The following is a 17,872-nucleotide window of genomic DNA, read 5'->3' as shown; positions in this document are numbered from 1 at the left end:
ATCAATTAGAAACCAGACTTGGAGTGCTAAGTTAGGGGTCAAGTGAGGGTGCCAGTGAATTTTAGTGCCTGTCTTGAAGAATTCGTGACAGAATCTTGGTGAGTTGGGGCCCCAACAGTTGTAATTAGCACCCAGAGTGTCAGCTAGAAACCAACAAACAGCCAAATCGGTACAGCCCCGCCCAGCCTATCCACCAGTGGGGGACCAGATTAACCATTAACCCCCACCCCTCCCCAGCAGAGCCTCCACCCCTGTGTAGAGCCTAGGCCAGACTCGCGGCAGAGCCTCCCAGAGGACGGTTTGAAACGCAGGAAGGCAGAGAGGGTGTCTAGGAGGAGGCGGTGGGAGGGCAGAGGGTGGGGGCCAGGGCTCAGGGTGGGCATCCTGGGCTGGGCAGGTGGCCGAGGTGTGGTGGCAGGGGAGAATGCGCCTCTCCAAAACCCTTGTCGACATGGACATGGCCGACTACAGTGCTGCGCTGGACCCAGCCTACACCACCCTGGAGTTTGAGAATGTGCAGGTGTTGACGATGGGCAATGGTAGGTGTGGACAGGTGTACTCAGGTGTGCCAGTTGGGGGCAGGTGTGCCCAGGTACGAAGTGAATCTTTGCTACTCTGGATTGGGTGCAGAGTGATGGAAAATCATAGGGTTGGTCTTGTAGGGCTAGGACAGCTGTTGCCAGGTGAAGCAAATGTGGCCAGGGACAGTGACCAGGAGCATTCTGGGGGAGGGCAGACCTGCAGGGGCAAATTTCCAGCAAAAGACTATCCCTGTTCTTGGAGGGCCCTACCAGTCTCCATTACCTCAAAGCTGTTGCCGCTTGGCATGTCACTGGAGTGGAGACATGATGGTGAGCTCCCTCTTGGCATCGAGCCCTAGTAATTTAGCCCAAAATGGTCCCTTTTGAACCCCTTGGGCTTAAGTCCAGAGAGATGGAAAGGTATGTCCTGTCCCTGGATACAGTGGGTGGAGGCATAACTGCATTTCAGGATCTCTTTGGGGCTCTTTTGAGGTAGACACCCTACTTAGTTAAATGAAGTTTGGCTAGCATAGATTCCAGCTCAGCAGTGTGTGTGCGACTGTGATCCTCTTCCTGTACACATATGAGTTTCTGTGTAAGTGTGTGGGTGAGGTGCGTGTGCTATGTTGGGACATGAGTGTCTGTGGGTATACCAGTGCCGGCAGGTAGACATTTACATTTGTGTGTTCTTGTGTCTGTGCATCTGTGTACATTTCTATAGGTATTTGTTCACTGAGTGGGCCTGTGTTTGTGTGTGCTGCTAGGGGAGCCTATGTTTGTCTTGCTTGTGTATGTAACTGTGAGGGTGTATCCCTGTGTCTGTGGGCATGTCTGTGTGGGGCTGTGACTGCCTGTGCTATGCATGTGGGTGTTTGTGTACCCCAGGATTTCTGGACATGTGTTCTATATGGGTGTTTTATCATGTGGCTTGTCTATACCTACTTCAGATGCTATGTGTGCACCCCGTGTACTGGGATAAGCACTCTGGTGTGCATGAATATGCGGACGTGATGCGTGGGGTTTTGGCTTTGGCTTTTGCTAAGTGAAGTTCACGTCAACAACATGGCTGTTTGTCTCTGAGCAGATTTTTGTGGCCTTGGGTAGGATGGGGAGGTTTCTGTATCCTCCCAACATCACTGGGGGTGGACTGTTCCCCACAAGGAGGTGGGGAGGGAGAAGGCCTGGAAGCCAGGAAGCTCTCTAGAGGGAAAGGATCTTAACTGGCTCCAGGGCAACCTCAGAGCAGTGGTGGCAGCTGCCAAGTTCCGTCTGCTACCTGCCTCCCTTCCATGGCTGCAAATGTGGAGTCCAGCTGTGGCTTCAGCCAAGGCCTGTACCACTGTGGTCAACTCAACTAGAAAGAGGAGGCAGCAACCAAGCAGGGGTGGAAGTGGAGGGCATGCACTGCTGTGGTCAGTCTCATCGGGGAACTTGCCCACTCTGGCATCCACTCACTGTGTGACCTTGGGCATGTCATCTCTCTTCTCCTGGCCTCTGTATGGTCTACAAAATGAGCTTAATCACCCTAAACCTACTGGCCAGCCGGCTTCTAGGAATGTTCAGGGTCACATGCTGGAAATGGTAAATAAGGGGGCTGCTGTGGAGTGCTGTGTGACCCGACAGAGGCAGTGGGTGCTGTCACAGTCCTGGCCACTGCCCAGCGCTGGGCTGCTCCCCAGGCCTGGCCTCAACACCTTTCCAAAGCCCATGTCCCCAGCTCCCAGGAATTGTGTGCTTCTGAGCCACAGGCCAAGTTCAGCCCTCTGGCTGGGTGTGCCCAAAACAAGACAACCTCTGGCTCTGAAGCCAGGAGGATCTGGGCTCAAACTCTGAGATAGATCCTTCCTACCTGTGTGAACTTGGCAAGCCACGTTGCCGCTCTGAGCTCAGTTTCCTCATCTGTGAAACGGAGGGAGATAGTGTGTGCCTCCCAGGGCTAACCGAGGATTAGACGAGACGATGCCCCTGAATCCTTTGCACTAATAACAGGTGCTGGCCCCACACGGGTGGTCTCAAGAACTCAAAGCATGTGTAAGAAGGGCCTGCATTCCCGGGGTCTGAGGTGGTCTGAGAGTTGGGGTTATATGAGGTTGCTACAAAGTGTTTGGCATGCATTGTGAGCTGGGAGCTTGCAGGCTCCCCACCCTCTGCTCCCCACCCTCTGCTCCCCATTCAGAAGCAGCAGAAGCTGGAGGTCCTTACTTATCAGAGGTCTCATTAGACACCTTAACATGTGTGGTACTCACCAGAGGGGTCAGCACACCTGACATATAGATGTAGTTCCTCCACTCAGCAGCAGTGATGACCCTGGCCGGTCACTTGTCCCCCTGAGCCTTGATGTCCTCTCTGGAGAATGGGGGATGAAATGCAAGCTCCTTCTCTGCCCTCTCCACCCAAATGGCCAGGAGTTGTAGGGTCAGCTCACCCTGAGGATGGGGGTTGCTGTGGGACTAGTTCACCCTGGGGATAGGGGGTGCTGTGGGGTCAACTCGCCCTGGGCAACGTTGGATTACCCAATTTACTAATCTCTAGTGAACAATTTCACGTTTTTTCACCCCATCAAAAATTCTGCTTCCAGTGATGGCTGGCATCTGTCTCTCTCCTAACCCCACAGCACCTTCCTACAGGATCAAAGCCTCTTTTCAAATGTACAACCCCTGACAGGGGTAGGTTATCCAATAAGCAAGGTAAGCAGAGTCTTACTTGTGCTTACTTACTCATTGGTAGCGAGCAGATTCCATGTTTTTCAGTTGTGGTGAAAAAAAAAAAATGTGAAACTATTCACGACAGATAAGTAAATAAGCACAAGTAAGCCAGTGCTTACCTTGCTTATTGGATAATCTGCTGCTGGCCCTGGGGGTTGGGAGTGGGAGTTGTGGGGTCAGCTCTCCCTGGGGGTTGGGGAGGCGAGGCTCAGGGAGAAAGGGCACCAGCATGGCTTAACAATTACCACCATCTCCGGGAATAATTCACCAAGCGGAGGGGGCCACACTCCTGGGCACATTTGGAGTCTCAGGAGATGTTCAACAAGGCCGTGTCCAAAGTGAGTTGTGATGGTGTCCATTTGCGTGTGGAGGCTGAGAGTCATATCTTCTGAGAGTTTGCTTTTGCAGAAATGTTTTTATTTTACAAACACTAGTATATATTGATTCATTGACTCCTCCCAACAGCCATAGGGGAATATTAAGGAGCTCTGGTGGCGTAGTGCCTAAGACATTTGACTGCTAACCAGAAGGTTGGTGGTTCAAACCCACCAACCACTCTGTGGAAGGAAGATGAGGCAATCCACTTCCATAGAGATTTACTGCCTCTGAAACCCAATGAGGGTCACTGTAAGTTGGAATCGACTTGGTGGCAGTGAGTTTGGTTTGGGTTTTGGTTTAGTGGTGTAGTGGTTAAAGCATTTGGCAGCTAACCAAAAGATCAGTGGTTCAAACCCACCAGGTATTCCACAGAAGATTATGCTCCCCATTTTATAAATGACGAAACTAAGGCTTGGAGATAACTTAGCCAACATCACATAGCTAAGAAATGGGAAATTTGGGATTCAAACTTGGGCACAAGGCGCCAGAGTTTGTGCTCTTAACTATAATGTTGTGCCCCTCTCCAGTTCTTAACCGGATGTCCTCTTAGAAACCAAGGACTCAGGATTCCTATGGAAATGTGTGCTGTTCATGCCTTCATTTTTCCAAGGAGATGGTCTATAGCATCCATCATATCTCCAAAGGGTCTATCCTTGGTGGAGGATTTGCTTACAAAAAGAAGGGTTCAGATGCTGAAATTAAAAAGAAAGAAAACAACCAGACCAGTCAAACTGCTCCGTTTTACAGTTAGGGAAACTGAGGCCTTGGGGAAACAGGAAAAGGAACTTGCCCAAGGTCACAGGCAAGTTAGTGGTAGCTTCAGCGATAGTACCTGGGCCTCCAGATGCCCAACCCAAGACCCCCTTTGCCACTCTGCCTCTTACCCGTCCTTCTCATATTTATACAGACCCAGGACCTTTTGCCTCTGGACAGGAGTTACTTGAGAAGTGCCCAGATCCTTGCCGTGACCCTCCAAGGAGGGCAAAGAGCAAGTATTCTTAGTGTGTGTCTTCTCCCCAGGCGAGTCCTGGGCACCAAGTTGAGACCCACCCAGCCCTGGTCACTTGGTGAGAAACAAGGGACAGCCCCTAGTTTGGGGGAGAAGCCAGGGGGTTATTTGTCCTACAGCCTTGCCCCACCTTCCCACCGTATCAATCAGGAGTCTATCGGGGTCATGTGCAGCCAAGGAGGGGCCAGATTTTCATTCCTTCACAGAGAAGCTCACAGCTGGTGGCCTCCACCATGGGCAGCAGCCAATACTCACAAACGACTCTGTGCGATGTGTCACAACCACCCCCAATGTGTAGATGTCACACTGAGCTTCCCAAGAGCCCAGTGCTTCTCCCAGTGTCTGGGATGATGGAGACAGGAAGAGAACTAGGTCCAGTGAGGCGGAAGACCGGGGAAGATTCCTGCAACTATCATATGGGTTTCTGAATCCCCACCACCAAGAGGTGGCTCACTGCCCTCCTGAGTCCATGCTCGTATCTCTTCTGGCACAGACACATCCCCTTCAGAAAACGCCAACCTCAACGCACCCAACAGCCTGGGTGTCAGCGCCCTGTGCGCCATCTGTGGGGACCGGGCCACAGGGAAACACTACGGAGCCTCGAGCTGTGACGGCTGCAAAGGCTTCTTCCGGAGGAGCGTAAGGAAGAACCACATGTACTCCTGCAGGTGAGGGGCCTCCCCGCGCAGGGCTCTGATTCTCCAGCTACATGGGTGCACTTGGGCTAAAGTTCCCCAGGGTCTGCCTTCTTCCTGGCTGGGTCTCTGAGGCATCTGCTCTTCCAGGCCTTCAAGGCTCCCCTGGTTTCTTAGTCTTTTAAGATCCAGAAAAGAACATCTAGTCTGGGAATCCCATCCACTTTTCATAAAGTTATTGGCTGCCCTTTATTGAACACTTACTCTACGCCAGGTAACATACTAAGACTTTGCATGCGTTGCTGTATTGAATCAGCCCACAAGCCCATTGTTTTCATTCCCATTTTAGCAAGTGAGAACCCATGAGGCTTAGAATCTAGCCTCCTCTGAAGCCTCAGAGAGTGGGGCCATCCTTCAACCTGGTGCTTTTCTGGGGCAAATGGGGGATTGTCCCCAGGCCTTTCTACCTATCAGGCTCCCTACAGCCTTGGACATGCCTCCTTCAATAGATCTCCTGTTCTGGGTAACAGTAATAATAAAATAATGTCAAATGTAAGCACTTGGCAGGCTCTTGCCGTATATTATCTCACTTTTACCCGCCAACACCTCTCTGAGATGGTTACTAATATTATTCTCACTTTAGAGTTGAGGAAGCTGTGGCTTAGAAAGGGTTAGTTTACCCAAGGTCACCAGGTTTGAATGAATGGTGGAGACAGAGCAGACACTCAGGTCCCACCTCTGCCACTCGGCTGCATTGCTTCTATTTCATCCACACCCAACTCCAGAGAGTGGTTTATGCAAGCGGCTCACCAGGGATGCTGGGATTTTAGAGATGTGATGGAAATTAACAGTGTGCTGCTACTCAAAAGGCTGGGGTTCCCAACTCAGCTCTGCCACTGACTAGCTGAGTGACCCATGGCCACGTGTTGTCTCTCTGAGCCTCAGTTTCCCCATCTTTGGCAGGACTCTTAGAGTCCACAGGGCCTTGATTGATTAGCATAGGAACTTCTGGAATGAGGAGTTCGAGTAAGGAAGCTGGGGGTCAACCAGATGGCCGAAGTCCTAGTTCCTTCCTGGGAAGGGGAAGGCTATCCTTTCTGCATCCAACCATCCAAAGCCCTCCCCAGATTTAGCCGGCAGTGCGTGGTGGACAAAGACAAGAGGAACCAGTGCCGTTACTGCAGGCTCAAGAAGTGCTTCCGGGCTGGCATGAAGAAGGAAGGTGAGCCCGGCCCTCCCCTACCACCCCACTGCCCCACCCACACCCCTAGCTCCCCAGAGTCATTTACAACTGTAGCCAGGACTTTATGACTACGTGACAGGCCCCGGGGTGACTGGCTCATAAGAGAGGAGGGAGGGCCTGGAAATCTGACCATAGGGAGGGGCTGGGCTTGGTCTTGAGAAAGATTCAAAGAGATAAGCTTCCACCCCCAGCTACTCAGCTCCTAGCAGCAACTGCCACCCCTGTCTGCCTTCTCCACCACTAGGCAGATACGCGGAGTGGCTTTTCTCCATACACTAGTTCAACCTTCAGGAAAAGTGGAGCGAATGATAATACAAACGCCCACCACCCAGACTAAATGAATGTGACCAGCTAGGGGCTCCCTGTCCTGGGAAATGTGCCCCGATCCCTTTCATCTCCATCCTACGTACCAGGTGATCACCAAAGTTTTCATATTCCAGAAAACAGGAATAAGGGCACCAGACACGTCCTGGGTGCATGGGGATGGAAAGGCAGGAGCATGGCATTAGGGTCTTGCCGGGCCTCCTCCTACCAATCGTTGGCCGGGCATTTTCTCCATTTGCTCCTTTCTTTCTCATGATGATCCTGTGGGATTGGCACCATTATTATCCCTCTCTTTTCATGGATGAGGGAATGGAAGCCCAGGTTGGTTAAGCAATTTGCCTAAGGCCCCACAGCTGGTCAATGGAAGTCCTGAGATTTGAACCCTGAAAGCTTGGGAGTCAAGGTCAGTGCTATTTGGACAATATTTCAACTTTACCTATTCATGCCCTCCAGACCCCAGAAATACTTAAAATTGTTTTCAGCTCAAGCTCACAAGATAAAAATCTTTTAACTGCTTCTCAAAGTCATTTGAGTTCATTTTCTGATCTGTTTCCTTCTCCCTCAATCTCACCGCTCCTAGCTCAGGGACTAGCCCTAGACCTTCACTCCAGATTATAGCTGGACCACCCAAGCCAAACCCTCGCTCTAGTCCTGTACAAACACACACACACCACCCACCCCGGGAGTAGGAACCTGGGAGCCAGCCTGCGCCAGGCCGACTAAGGAGGGGACACTTGGCTTTGGCAGTGTCCCTGTTCCCTGACCACTTCTGAGCCTACTTCTCTGCCTCCACCCTCAGGGATATCTTCTGCGTCCCATGTCTATAGGGCTTTGGTCTAAGCATATGAGCCCTGTCGGAAGAACTGGGCCTGCTTATCCCAATGAAGGTCCAAATACCACAATTCTAACACCCAGACCTCAGCGATTTTGAAAGTGGGGGAGGGCTTTTTCAAACTACCAGTCTCCCTTCTCCTCCCCCCGGCCAGGTTTTAATGGGGTCGGGCCTTTCTCACCCACTCACACTTCCAAGTTGAGAACCGCTGTGGGGAATGAGAAATGTTATGAACAGAAATGTGACTCACATGTGAACAGCTGGAGATAAGAAATGGATGGGGAACTACTGTCTAAGGGCCTAATATTTCTATGATTTATAATCAGTGATTCTATTATCCCAAAAGCCAAAAAAAAACAAACTCACTGTCATCAAGTTGGATCTGACTCATAGCGACCCCTCCTTGGATTTCCAAGGTGGTATCTCTACAGAAGTAGATTGCCCAACCTTCCTTCGAAGGAGCAGCTGGTGGGTTTGAACTGCCAGCCTTCTGGTTAGCAGTCAAGTACCTTTGGCTTCTGTGATTGTCCAGAAGTGTTATTCATAGGATTTGTGTTTAAGAGAGTGAATCTCTCATGTTGCAACTTCAGGCTCGGAGCCAGGCAGGTGAGGAGAGGGGTTGGTAGCTCACCTGAGCAGATGGCTCCCTACCTGGGCCTGGATGCAGCCTGGTCCTGCAGGTGGTCGGTCTTTATATATGTCCCTTGTTAAACATACAGAGTCATTTCCACGTGTGTAACTTCACAGAAGTTTCTGGCTCTGCTTGACTTGTTTTCCCATCTGTAAGAGGAAGGGACTAAATTGATGGGTCTGGATCTGTGGGTCTGGCTTCCCACACGCTGACATACCTGTGTACGTAACACAGCCAACCGGGACAGGTATGCTTGCTCCCTGGTCCTCTCACTGAGCTGTCACTGAGCCAGCAGGTTCCATGTCCCATCTCCTGGAAGGGGTTGGAACCCCAGCCCATTCAGCCTTAGTCTGGCCCAGGAGAAGTGACATCATACCAGGAGGACAGGAAAGTTGGCTGATAGCAAGTGAGTATGGCCTAGTAAACCCTGGTACTTTATGTATATGCCTGTGTTAATTGTGACACATGCGATCTCTTGGTTGTTTTGAGAATGGGCCAGGGTTGCAAAGTGTTCAGTTGCCACCATGGTTGAGTTCTGAGAAGTAAGGTTATTACTAGTTCTACCCAAGTCTTATGGAGCCCTGGGGGTTGCAAATAGTCAATGCACTTGACTGCTAACCAAAAGGTTAGATGTTCAAGTTCCTCTGTAGGCACTTTGGAAGAAAGACCTGCTGTGTACTCTTCTGAAAAATCATCCATTGAAAACCCTATGGATTGGACTCTAACATATGTGATGTTGCCAAGAGGCAGAAGCAGCTCAAAGGCAATTGGTTTCACCTAAGTCTGGTGGCCTCAACCACCCTTCCTTGGCCTGATGGGAAGTTCCCAAAGCCACAGGAAATTCTCAATGGCAGCTTCACTGATGAGATGAATTGAAATGAGTTTTTAGTTCTCTTCCTAGATGGCTTTAGCAGGGTTTGGGGACTGAAAGTAGTCCTTGAGGAAAAGAAAATGCGAGCTGGAAACCTAGGATTATAAACCAGTCAGGTCTGTAAGAAGCCATCAAATCCATTTCCTCCCCACTTTACAGATAGGGAAAGGAGCTCTGATGGCACGCACAGTGGCTAAGGCATTTGACTGTTAACCAGAAGGTTGGTGGTTCGAACCCACCAGCCACTCTATGGAAGGAAGATTGGGACAATCTACTTCCATGAAGATTTACCACTTTGGAAACCCAAGAGGGGTTCCTATAGGTCAGGGTTGACTAGATGGTAGTGAGAGGCAAGAGGTTACAATCCGCCATTGAAAACCCCGTGGACAGTTCCACTCTGATACACATGGCGTCTCCCTGAGTCGGAATTGACTCGATAGCAACTGGTGTGGTTTGGTTTTCCTGGCTGCTGAGGCTGGAAGCAAGGACATCAGTGAGGAGGGCCTGCCCTGATCCTGGGAGAGGCGCCAGGGCCCACTTAGGTGGAAGCAGAGGAAGTGCCGGCAGCAGATCTGTTTTGCTGGGATTACTGACATCTCACCAGAGAGATGATATGATGGTCAAGACTAGACTTCAGATTTCTCCAGAACTGAGCAGACACCAAACTGGGGGTGACCAGGTTGAATGGTAGGTATCTTCCCTGGTTTGAATTACTGAAACTTCTCTTGACCATGGGAGAGGGCTCCAAATCTCACAGGCTTGTAAATCTCAGCCTGAGGACTCTATTGCATTTGCAAGTAGGGTCCTTGGAGGGACAGACTCTGGGCAGAAACCTAGGAGTCAGTGGGCCCAACTGCAGGTTGAGATTTTGTTCCTACAACCAGAGGCTAGGGAGACAGACATTTGCCTGGGCCTCAGCTATGAAAGGAAAATGCTCAATTCCGGACATCTGAAACCCAGTCCAGGAAGCAGGACCAGGGGTCAGGGGTCAGAGGTCAGGGATCTAGGGTGCAGAAGGTGTAGGAGGTGCTGTTGGTGATGGACCAGGGCTGTGTGACCAGGACCTTCCTCCGACCAGGGTCCAGTCCCCCAAGTTCTCCCACAGGGGTTCTCTGGGAAGACAAGCTCATCTTCCTCTCCACTTCTGCCCCATCGGTTAATATTCAATAGAAGTTACATTAGGTCCCCGACCCTGCTAATACTGAGCAAACATTTGGAAAACATCATTCCGTGACTGAGCTCGCACCGGGCGCTGATAACGCAGGCCTAACCTTGAGGAGCCCTCTCCGCAGCTGCTGACAGCAGCCCTTTTATTCTGCCCGCCTCTGCCACTGGCGCCCAGTGGGTGCGGGCAGCCTGGCAGGCCCAGCAGCCACAGGAGGGTGTTGGCCAGTGGGGCCAAGTGCCAGCTGGGGCGGGGAAGCTGTGCTGTGAGCTGTCCTGTCCATGGTGGCAGGGCAGGGGTGGCCAGTGGGGCCTCGGGAAGAGGGGGTGTTCGTCTCTCTACCCACTGACTCCTGGGCTCAGTCTGGGGTGTTTGACTCATCCAATTTCTCCCCAGCTGCTATGTGTGAAATCAGGGGAAAGTTGAAGAGTTGGAAAGTCCATGTTGCCTTGAGAAATGGGGTGCTTGTAAGAATTAGAGCTTGTCTCATCCAACTCCTTCTTTCACTCACACCACTAATATTTACTGAGCACCTGCTGTATACCAGGCACAGTTGTAGACTCTGGGGCCACAGCTATGAACAAGAGGGACATGGTTCCTGATCTCTGGAGCTTTCCTTCTCTTGAGAGACATAGACAATAAACCCATGAACAGATGATTCTACGTTAAGTGCCAAGGAGAAAAATAGAGCAGAATAAGGGGACAGAGTGAGTGTGAGGGAAGAAATGCCCTATTAGACAAGGCATCTCAGAAAAGGTGACATTTGCACAGAGACATGAGTACGGTGGAGAAGCTAAGTCATATGGAAAGGGATTCTGGGTTGTGGAGACAGCAGCTACAAAGGTTGTGAAGGGAAGTATTCCTAAGGTATCAGAGTAAGAGCTGTTGTTAAGTGCCATCAAGTCAATTTTCAGTTCATAGCGACCTCATGTAACAGAGTAGAATCATAGTGTTTCCTAGGCTATAGTGCCTAAGCCATTTGACCCACCAGCCACTCCTTGGAAGGAAGGTTGGGCAATCTACTTCTGTAGTGATACTGCCTCGGAAACCCAAGGAGGGGTCGTTATGAGTCGAATCCACTCAATGGCAGTGAGTTTGATTTTTTGGTTTTTTAATCTTTACAGAAGTGGATTGACAAGTCTCTCTCCCATGGGATCACTGGGTAGGTTCGAACCGCCAGCTTTTCAGCTAGCAGCTAAGTGTTTAACCAGGGCTCCTTGGAAGAAGAGCAAGGAAGCTGGTGTGGCTGCAGCAGAGGGAGTGAGGGGGTGGGCGTAAAAGGTGAAATCAGAAAAGGGGGCAGGATCTCAGGGGCCTGCTGCTGTAATGATGAGGAGTCATGGTTTTCTGCCATGTGAGGGACGCCCCCTGAGCTGAGTTTTACCTTCTGGGAGTTCCTAGGTGGTGTGAGCAGCTAACACGTTGAACCGCTAGTTGAAAAGTTGAAGATTTGAGTCCACCCGGAGGTGCAAGAGAGGCCTAGCCATCTCCTGAACAATCCGCCATTGAAAACCCCGTGGACAGTTCCACTCTGATACACACGGCGTCTCCCTGAGTCGGAATTGACTCGATAGCAACTGGTGTGGTTTGGTTTTCCTGGCTGCTGAGGCTGGAAGCAAGGACATCAGCGAGGAGGGCCTGCCCTGATCCTGGGAGAGGCGCCAGGGCCCACTTAGGTGGAAGCAGAGGAAGTGCCGGCAGCAGATCTGTTTTGCTGGGATTACTGACAGCATTTGCTGGTGGATCTGACGTGGGGTGTGAGAGGAGTCTGGGAAGACACCCATAGTTTGGGTCCGAGGGATGGGAAAGACTCCAGAGGACCAGGTTTGAGAGGGAAGCAAGTGTGTTAGAGATGAAGACAGCTGAGGCCCAGAGAGATGATGTAGTTCCTATGGGCACACAGAGAGTGAGTTTCAGACAGGAACCGAGGCTTCTCTCCTTCCAGCCTCAGCAAAGCCTCATTGCAATGAGGCCTCTGCAATCGCAAGGGATGGATCTGGGCAGTGGAAGTTGCATGTGACATCTTAAGTCAGAACGAGCCTGGATGGGAGTGCAAAGTAGCGTGTGGGGCCCCGGTGGACAGAGGTCCCAGATCGCTGAGTTCCCGGGAGAGAGCCCGGTTGGGGGAAGAGGGGAACAGCTGGCTTTGCTGTCTCTGAGGTTAGACCAGAGCATGGGCAGCTCTGGCTATTGGATGGCACCTTCAGAGCAGATGGGGCCCTCCCAGTCTTCTTGTCCAAGGCTTCCGTCCCGGCACTCCAAGCCATCTTGGTGCCACCTAGAGTAATTCATTGTGCTTGTTTTACACACTTTCATCTGGAAAAAAAAGATCCTTTTCTAAAACAGAGCTTAGAAATGTATGATCTGGTTGGATCTCCTCTTCAATGCTTAAGACCCATCTTAAACCCTTTGCCAAGCCATCACTGTCTTGGATGCCCCCCACAATGGGTGCATCACTCCTGGTCCCCCCACTGTGTATGTGTGTGTGTGTGTAGGGGGCAGTCCTGGTGTTTGGAAACTTCTTCCACAAACTGAGCTAGAAGCTGTCTTCCCTAATTCCCTGCCCTCTAGACACCACCCCCCCTCCTACCCCCAAATGTGTTTCCTTTGCTCCAGGACAGGCTTGCACTGTCTCTCTGAGTTGAGCTCTCTCCCCTTACATCGCACCCACTCTTCTTGAGTCCCGGGACCCCTGCGCTCGTGGTCCACCTCCTCACCATGCCCTCCGCCTCCTCACAGCTGTCCAGAATGAGCGGGACCGCATCAGCACTCGCAGATCGAGCTATGAGGACAGCAGCCTGCCCTCCATCAATGCGCTCCTACAGGCCGAAGTGCTGTCTCAGCAGGTACTGGGTGACCTCCTACCCACCTAGGAACCCCCCCCCAACTCATCCAGGGACAGCCCCACACGGAAGAGGAGTCACACCCTCCTCCACTCCTATTTTCCCCAGCTAGGCCCTGGAGCAGCAGGCGGACGGGTCCCCAGCTACCTAGAAGGGAAACTGAGTCCAGAGACGGGGTACCACCAGTGTCTCACAGCCTGTTTTGTAGCAAAGGCTGAACTTGAACACAGGCCTGGTGCCCTGGGCACTTTGTAGTACATGCTGCTGCCTGCCTTTGCAGGCCAAGCAGTCTTTGCTCTCACTGAGGGCCTGAGATCAGCTTAGCACTGAGAGGACTGAGCAATGGACAGAAATGGCAAATGGGCTTGGCCACCCCTCGCTTTGTGACCTTGGGCAGGTCACAGCCCCTCTCTGGGCCATGATTTCTTCATCTATCAGATAAGGATGATAAGGTCTGCCCTGCTTCTCTCCTGTGGCCAATGGGTTCCTTGGAGTTCTAAGGAGCTGAAAAGGGGGCTGCAGGGGGCAGGCAGCAGGGGAAGGCCCAGAGGGAGCCCTTATCCCTCACATCCACCTCCTCACATGCCTCCTTCTGCCTGCTCTGTTCCTGAGCTTCCCTCAGAGCTGGTAAGGCACCCATGGTCTAGCACCCCCTTTTCTAGGCATGGGAGGAAGTAGGATGCAAGGGACAGAGAGTGTGGAGAGAATCCAAACATTTTCCTTTGTTTTCTCCAGATCACCTCCCCTGTCTCTGGGATCAATGGCGACATCCGGGCCAAGAAGATCGCCAGCATCGCGGACGTGTGCGAGTCCATGAAGGAGCAGCTGCTGGTGCTTGTCGAGTGGGCCAAGTACATCCCGGCGTTCTGCGAGCTCCCCCTGGACGACCAGGTGTGGGAGGCAAGGGCAGTGGGCAGTGGGGGCACAGGGTCCTGCTGGCACACCTTGCGTATCATCATGGGGGCTGGTTTGACTTTACTAGGAAAACATGCACAGTGCTCTGTGTGCCTGGAGCTGTTTTAATCACTTTACAAATATGAGCTCATTCAATCCCTCCAATGACCCTATGGGGTAGGTACTATTATTATACCTTATCTTATAGGTGAGGAAACTGCAACACAAAGAAGTTAGGTAACTTGCTCGAGGCTGCACAGCTAGTATTCTGCAGAGCTGGGATTAGAACCCAGACAAGGAGACTCCAAAGTGCAACTTCCTAACCAACCACTGCACCATACAGCTCTCCTGGGGCCAGGGGTTAGATTTGAGCTTAAGCTCTGGCTCTAAGACTGTGTGATCTTGGACAAATTACTTCTCGCAGCCTCAGTTTTCTTATCTGTAAAGTGAGAATGGTAGTATCCACTTCAGAGTGTTGGGAGGATTGCATATATTACTATTTGAAAAGCACAAAATTGGGTCATAGAGCATTTAGATGGGAGCTCCAGTGGCGTAGTGCCTAAGGCGCTTGACTGCTAACCAGAAGGCTGGCGGTTCAAACCCACCAGCCACTCCTCTGAAGGAAGGTTGAGCAATCTACTTCCGTAGTGATGCCGCCTCGGAAACCCAAGGAGGGGTTGCTATGAGTCAGAAACAACGCAACGGCAATGAGAACATGGGGCCTGGACATTGCTGGCCATCCTAAATGTTAGTTTCTTTCTTGCATCCTACCAAGATGGTTTAACTCAGCATCTTACTTCCCAGAGTGCATTCATGGGAATCCAAAAATGTCCTGAGGAAAAAAAGGGGGTTGGGGGAGTCTGAAGACAGATGAGGTTCCAAGGTTCTGGATATGACAGCTCCTGCAGAGAGCAAGTGCAAGGCTCCACAGACATGCTCCCTGCCTGGAAAAGGGGAGCTGGCCTGGGTCACCGTCCCAGCTCTGAAGGCAGCTCAGAAATACCAATGAACAGGTAGAAACCAGCTCCTGGGGTGTTTGCTGATACATTTTGCACATTTGCACAAGTCTTGCAATGCATGTCTGCTTATTCAAGTTCCTGAGAAGTCCTACAGTCAAGGCAGCTGTTGAACTTTGAGGAACCCAGGGCTTCCCACACTCCCTTGGCCCCAGACTCTGCTGGAACACCTAGTAATATCCCACAGCGGGACATACCGTGCAAACGATGGTTGGCTGGTCCTCAGCTCCACACAGGGGCTGGGTCCAAGGCCCTCTTGCCTGGATTCCCCACCCTTTAGCAGAGGTGGCTGGGCAGAGATTTGGGCCAAGCTGCTCCTGCCCTCTCCCCTGCTGCTTATGCTCTGGCCCCGGTCCCCTCTGCTGGAGAGTCTACATTAATGTTTAATCCCTTCTGATCATTCCCAGGGGCTTAGCAGGACAACAAGATACCCCCAAGCTGAACAATTGTTAACCTCGATTTCCTACCCAAACCTCCCTGGCTGAGGCTCAGAGCATTCTCAGAGAGCAGTGATGGGTGGCCAATAATGTGGGACAATCATTAACCCCACCCCAACCCCAGAACAGCCACCATGTCGGGGGGCTGAACCTGGGACCAGGAGGGTCCCATCTTGCCCAGGATGGGTAGGGAACACCTGGAGAATAGAGAGACATGGTCCTCCAAATGACACCCCAAGTCTGTCCATAGTGGCCCAGGAACTAGCTTCTAAGTTTGTTGGCTTGTTGGTTTGTTCTGGACATCAATTCATAGAAACCTAGAAGGTCAGGTACAATTGGACAAGGTGACTGAGGCCTTGGGCAAGAAGGGTTGCCCAAGGTCACGGAGCAAGTTAGCCACAGAGCTGGGATTCTCGTCCAGGTCTTCTGCCTCCCAGGGTGAGAGCCTCTAGGGGCAAAGCCCCTAGTCCAGTCTAAGACACATAACACATGCTCAGTAAGCACCCTCTGCCTCCTTTGCCCTGGTCATGGAAAGTGTTTTTCACTTTCTTCTTTTTCTGTCATCCACACAAGGTTCTAACTGTGAGGGAATTAAAGGCGTCAGGGCAGGTGGCTGCCCAAGAGGGGCCAGATGTTCATTCATCCACTCACCCATCCATTCATTCTTTTGTAACAAACATCAAGTGAAGGCTTACTATGTGCCAGGTATCTTTCAAGCCTTAGAGAGGCCTACTCTTCCATCCCCACCTAACGTAGCCCGTCTTTCTCAATGCTCCCCATCATACCACCCTCACCTTCCCTCTTGTCTTCCTCCCTCCCTCCTTCCACCCTTCTCTGTCTTTCCCTCCCATCCTATCTTCTCCCCTCTCCTCTTCTGCCTGCCTTTTTAGCTCCATCACGCTCTGTCCTATTTATTTATCTGGTTTCTACTTTATTATCTGCTATACACACCCACACCCTTAATAAAATGTAATCTCTATGAAGCTACAGACCTTACATATTTGTCTCTTTTATTTACCATTTTGTCCCTGAGCGTCTGGCACTTAGTAGGCACTTAACATTGGATGACTGAAAGAATGAACAATTAAATGGATTAATGAACAAAAGCATTTTGCCTTATAGTTAAGCCTCCTAAACAGTCTCTAAAATCCTTAACCTAGCCTTGCAGATAAGATCCTTGAGACTACCAGCCTGCTATTAATGTTGACCAGCCCATTGTTTGGTCTTCATGCAAACACTAAAGCAGATGGTCTGAAAGGGTGGGTGATGTCCTATGAACTGGTTGGGACACCACTTCGGAGTTCAGTCTTCAGAGGCTGCCTTGCCCGTTGAGCTGACCCTTGCCAACAACCAGGGCTCACACCTTTGCCTTGGGAAAGGCCAGCCCTGAGACCCATATCCACATGCAAATTCTTATAACTCTCTCTGAATCTTAGGATCCTGCCATGTCAAGTGGCAGGTGTCCTGGAGAGCTTCTGGACCCATTATTCCCCAAGCACAAGTACAGAATCAACTGGGAAGCTTCCTAAATGCAGATATCCAGGCCCCAGCCTATGCATGCAGAACCAGAACCTGTTAGTAGGGCCTCACAAGCTGTGTTTTTACAATGTGCCCTTCCTAATTCTCTGTAGCAGGTCCATCAGTTCATGACCCAGTTTTAGAACCTCAGGGGTCATAGACCCTTTTGAGAATCAGATGAAAGCCTTTGAGCTTGTACTCAAAAGGAACACACACAGAGATTGCTTCCAGTTTCGCAGGCACAGAGACACGGTCCTGAGAGGAGCAGCAAGTGCCCAAGGCCACAGCAGTTCAAAGGCAAGGTCAGCATGAGGTCTCCTGGCTGTGAGCTGCATGTCCTCGCCCCTCCCAGGTTTCTTCTGGGCCTTTGCTGACCCTTCTCCAGATTCCTGGTTATCAGTTAGGGAGGACAGCAGCAGTGCTGTGATGCCCCTTGATTGTTCAGGCAGGACGAGGCAGAGGGGAGCACTGAGCCAACTTGCTGGGACACAAGTTGCCAGCAGCAGCCTTCCCAGGGGTGCAGATGCCAGACGCTATCCAATTCTCTCTTCCAGGTCGCCCTGCTCAGGGCCCATGCTGGCGAGCACCTGCTGCTTGGAGCCACCAAGAGATCCATGGTGTTCAAGGACGTGTTGCTCCTAGGTGAGGCATCTGCCTGCCCCAGCCCGGCTCTCCAAGGACACACCCAGTGAGGCACACCTACAGACACAAGAGATGTCCAGAGAGGCAGGCAGGGCAGGGTGGCCGATTAGGAATGGCCTTGTCCTCAGGCTTGCAAATGGAGGATTCCAGGACTCAGTTCTCAACTGGATACTCCCCTGTTGTTGTTGTTGTTATGTGCCGTCGAGTC

At 51.4% G+C, this 17,872-nt stretch overlaps 1 protein-coding gene across 1 annotated transcript in view; it reads left to right on the top strand.

Moving 5' to 3' along the window:
* Positions 1–424: 424 nt before the first annotated feature.
* HNF4A (hepatocyte nuclear factor 4 alpha) overlaps positions 425–17,872 on the top strand; it is a 28,935-nt gene continuing 11,487 nt past the window's right edge. Inside the window, exons 1-6 of the mRNA XM_007938404.2 lie at positions 425–539; positions 5,107–5,281; positions 6,376–6,470; positions 13,054–13,160; positions 13,893–14,048; positions 17,577–17,664. Coding sequence (XP_007936595.1) covers positions 425–539; positions 5,107–5,281; positions 6,376–6,470; positions 13,054–13,160; positions 13,893–14,048; positions 17,577–17,664 — 736 coding nt within the window. The remainder of the gene's footprint in view (positions 540–5,106; positions 5,282–6,375; positions 6,471–13,053; positions 13,161–13,892; positions 14,049–17,576; positions 17,665–17,872) is intronic.

This window comes from Orycteropus afer, unplaced genomic scaffold (genome assembly GCF_000298275.1).
Source record: "Orycteropus afer afer isolate SDZICR_OR568_19922 unplaced genomic scaffold, OryAfe1.0 scaffold00049, whole genome shotgun sequence".
NCBI lineage: Eukaryota > Metazoa > Chordata > Mammalia > Tubulidentata > Orycteropodidae > Orycteropus > Orycteropus afer.
The sequence above is the reverse complement of the archived record's forward strand: the minus strand, read 5'-3'. Positions and strand labels throughout refer to the sequence as shown.